Source organism: Poecilia latipinna, unplaced genomic scaffold (assembly GCF_001443285.1).
Source record: "Poecilia latipinna isolate Pla-1442-1.1 unplaced genomic scaffold, P_latipinna-1.0 Scaffold2863, whole genome shotgun sequence".
NCBI classification, from domain to species: domain Eukaryota; kingdom Metazoa; phylum Chordata; class Actinopteri; order Cyprinodontiformes; family Poeciliidae; genus Poecilia; species Poecilia latipinna.
In genome coordinates this window covers 13,960-17,348 of record NW_015115479.1, presented here as the reverse complement: position 1 = coordinate 17,348, position 3,389 = coordinate 13,960, and the positions used below count along the sequence as shown (strand labels likewise).

The 3,389-nt window shown below is 41.8% G+C and overlaps 1 protein-coding gene across 1 annotated transcript in view; it reads left to right on the top strand.

The window, feature by feature from the left end:
* The window catches only part of LOC106939410 (glycosyltransferase-like protein LARGE1), a 14,305-nt gene extending 12,940 nt beyond the window's left edge, over positions 1–1,365 (top strand). The window contains exons 5-6 of the mRNA XM_015021799.1: positions 550–673; positions 847–1,365. Coding sequence (XP_014877285.1) covers positions 550–673; positions 847–1,038 — 316 coding nt within the window. The 3' untranslated portion in view covers positions 1,039–1,365. The remainder of the gene's footprint in view (positions 1–549; positions 674–846) is intronic.
* Positions 1,366–3,389: the final 2,024 nt, after the last annotated feature.

Here is a 3,389-nt window from a genome sequence, read left to right as displayed (position 1 = left end):
GATGGCTTCCTGCGCCCCCCCTGCAATGACACGGCGCCCCCCCTAGGGGGCGCGCCCCACAGTTTGGGAACCTCTGCTCTAGATCATGCTGAGACATAAGTCCTCTAATCCTGGAGATTTTCTTCAGGTGATAGAAGGCTAAATTTGTGACTGTCTTAATGTGACTCTGAAGATTCAGGTCAGAGTCCATCACTACTCCCAGGTTAGGGTTAGGATATATGAAAAAAGAATGACCAGTCAGGACAGTCTGATAGATCTTTGATGATATCATATCACAGTGTTAGGAGAACCTCTGTCAGACCAGAGAGCCAGGGCACCTTTCTGGGCTGGAGTGGGAGATGGAGGGTTGGCTGGGTGTACTGATTGACCTAAGTTACTACTTTAAATAGATGCAATTCAAATCCCTCTGTGATGAGGTGTGAAGATGTGGGATTGGGATATTATTAAAACTTTGAAATCAAAGACTCTTGACTCTTTTCTGTCTGGTTTCTTTTTTAGTGTTCTGCAGAAAATGATTATTAGTATTTTGTTGTATTCTTGTGTCTTCAGACGGAATGCTCTTCATTTCCATTTCATCACAGACTCTATTGCAAAGCAGATTCTTTCCTATTTGTTTCATTCTTGGATGGTCCCTGCTGTCAGGGTGAACTTCTATGATGCAGATGAGCTTAAGGTGAGAAAAAAAATCCTCATACTTAAGCAATTCCCAACTTTCTTCAGAAATTCTCAGTGGAGCACGATCACTTTTACCAGTCTGTACTGTATCTGTGTTTTTCTTCTGACAAAGTCTGAGCTCTGTACTCTTTGGTCCTTATGGAAGTGATGGTCTTTGCTCTGTTGTTTCAGTCTGAAGTGTCATGGATACCTAATAAACACTACTCTGGTATCTACGGACTAATGAAACTGGTCCTCACCAAGACGCTACCCATGAATCTGCGCAGGGTCATTGTTCTTGATACAGATATCACTTTTGCCACTGACATTGCTGAGCTCTGGGCTGTCTTTCACAAGTTTAAAGGTAAGTTGATGGAAAAATGATTCATATAACATTTTTTCACTGATTTCACAAATTGCTTCACAAGAAGGGTAGCCCAACTAAATACACAGCTCTGTGTATTTATCTTACACACTTATCTCTTGTGGGGTTGTGAGGGGTGCTGGTATCTATCTCTAGTGGTCAGTGGGTGAGAGGCGAGGTACATTGCGGACAGGTCACCAGTCCATTTTAGATACAGAAAAGAAAACATATAAAAGCTCAAGTCAAACAAAAGACTAAGGGGACTTTTTACGTTGTTGTAACAGGTTTAAGTCAGTTTCCCATCAATATGTCAGCGCCTGCTCCGCACCGTAGGGGGTTAAAAAAAAAAGCACATTGAGCCTGCAGGATATTATCGGAGGGTATGTACGCACAAAACTATCACTGCACCTGACCCGCAAAAACACAACCAAACCTCACGGGCATTGTGTGCGTGTCACACAAAACCAGCACGTACCTAAACCATACAAATACGGCACATGCACATTATGGGCATGGCCCACTAACACAGCTGACTTTTATTTTATTTATTTTTATTTTTTTTACAAATTCTAAATAAAGCAAAGCCTACCCGTGTGATACATGGGAGGTGGAGGATGAAGATTAACAGGTTCAGGTGGTGTGTCTGAGACTTCCACAGGAGGAGAAGGTGAAGGAACAATGTTTGATTAATTTCTACTCTTTTGGCAAATGTTTCTACTAGATTTAACTGTTTCACCTGCAGTATTTAGCGCGATGCTCAGGAAAAGTGCAACAAATGTCAGTAGGGTCATGCAGAGACCTTTTGAGGGGGAGGGGGCTCAAAGTTAAAAAAAGGGCACATTGAACAAGATCTTAAAACACCGTACAACAACATAGCAACAACCCATATTAATTAATAATTTAATTGGATCCTACTATATCATTGCCATCATGTGGGGACAATGCAAAGCAAATGTAGTATATTTTCCCCAACAGGTATAGTGTTACTGTTTCTGCTGCTGACAGTCCTGGAGGACTGAGTTGAACTGAGACTGTAGCTGTTAAACAGGGTTAATTTGCTGCCATTTTACTAATTAAGCCCTAATAATATCTATTTAACCTCTACAACAACTTGACTGCAGACTGCTTTATAGATCTAAAAAGCTCAAAGGGGTTAACTCTACATAATTTTTTAATGTTAGCACCTCTGAGATCTAGAATTGTAAGACTGGGATATCAAGGCAAAGAAAACTAGGTAGCTGCTGGAAATAGTTTAATTGTAATACAGACCATAGATCTAAACCTATAGCATTCATTTATAGAGAATGACAGTGTTATTGAATTTTATTTAATGCATTCACCTGAGAAAAAGAAAATGTACATTTAGGATTTAATTAGAAAGTTTACTTTGCAAAAGTTTAAAGAATCATCTTGATAGTTTGTTGCGTTACCATGGCTACAATATGGTGTAACCTTTGTGTTTGAGTGGGGTTTGTTCACAAATACATCACAGCAAACAACCAAAGTGAAGTCTGTGAGAGGGAGACCAGGTCACTGATTGATTTTAAACTCAGCCAATAAACCTGGTCTCCCTCTCACAGACTTCACCTTATCTATATTTAAACGTCAGTGATGCTGAGGTTCTTAGTAGGAAGGGTTTCGGGGGGCGGGAGGGTTCTGTCTAAGGCCCCATATTACCTTGGTCCGGCCCTGCATGAACAGCTGCTGCGATGCGCATCTCTGGAATCTACCAGGAATCCCCCGGTGATCCCTACACCAGGCCGCTGATGCTTTGGGGACATTTTGATTCATTTAATTGTAGCATGTTTGGCTTTATGCTGCAGTTCTAATTATTGCTACAGTATTTTCTCTGATGTTTGATTTGTGAACTCTAATTGCTATGGGCCGAGTCTTCCTTTAACACTTGAGGTTCTGCAATAACTTCTATTTACAGCCGCTCACCTCCAGCCCAGATCCCGTCAGCAGCGGCTTTAACCCGCTTGGTAGTAACGTAAAGGAGAAGCAGAGCGAACAGAGAGCAGGTGGTACCGGGGCTTTGAGGTGCGTCGCGACTCGCGGTGACAGTCGCAGTACCGTGTCTTATGTCAGGATAAGGAGTGACCGTCTGGTTTACAGACTGATATATTTACTGTCCTTATCTGGCGGCCCTAAGCTGTCATAATTGAACAAAAAAAAGGTATATAACATATAATTTTTATCGACCTTGAAAGCCCATTGGGTGATTTCATTGATGGACATTGAGGCTGCTTATCCAATGAAATCCCTCAGTCCTCCTTGGCCCTCTAAGGTTATACATAGAGCGAAAAGTGAACGGACAAGAAGGGGCGGGCCAGAAAAAGTACGACAACAAAAGCTAAAAAGCGCATAAGCC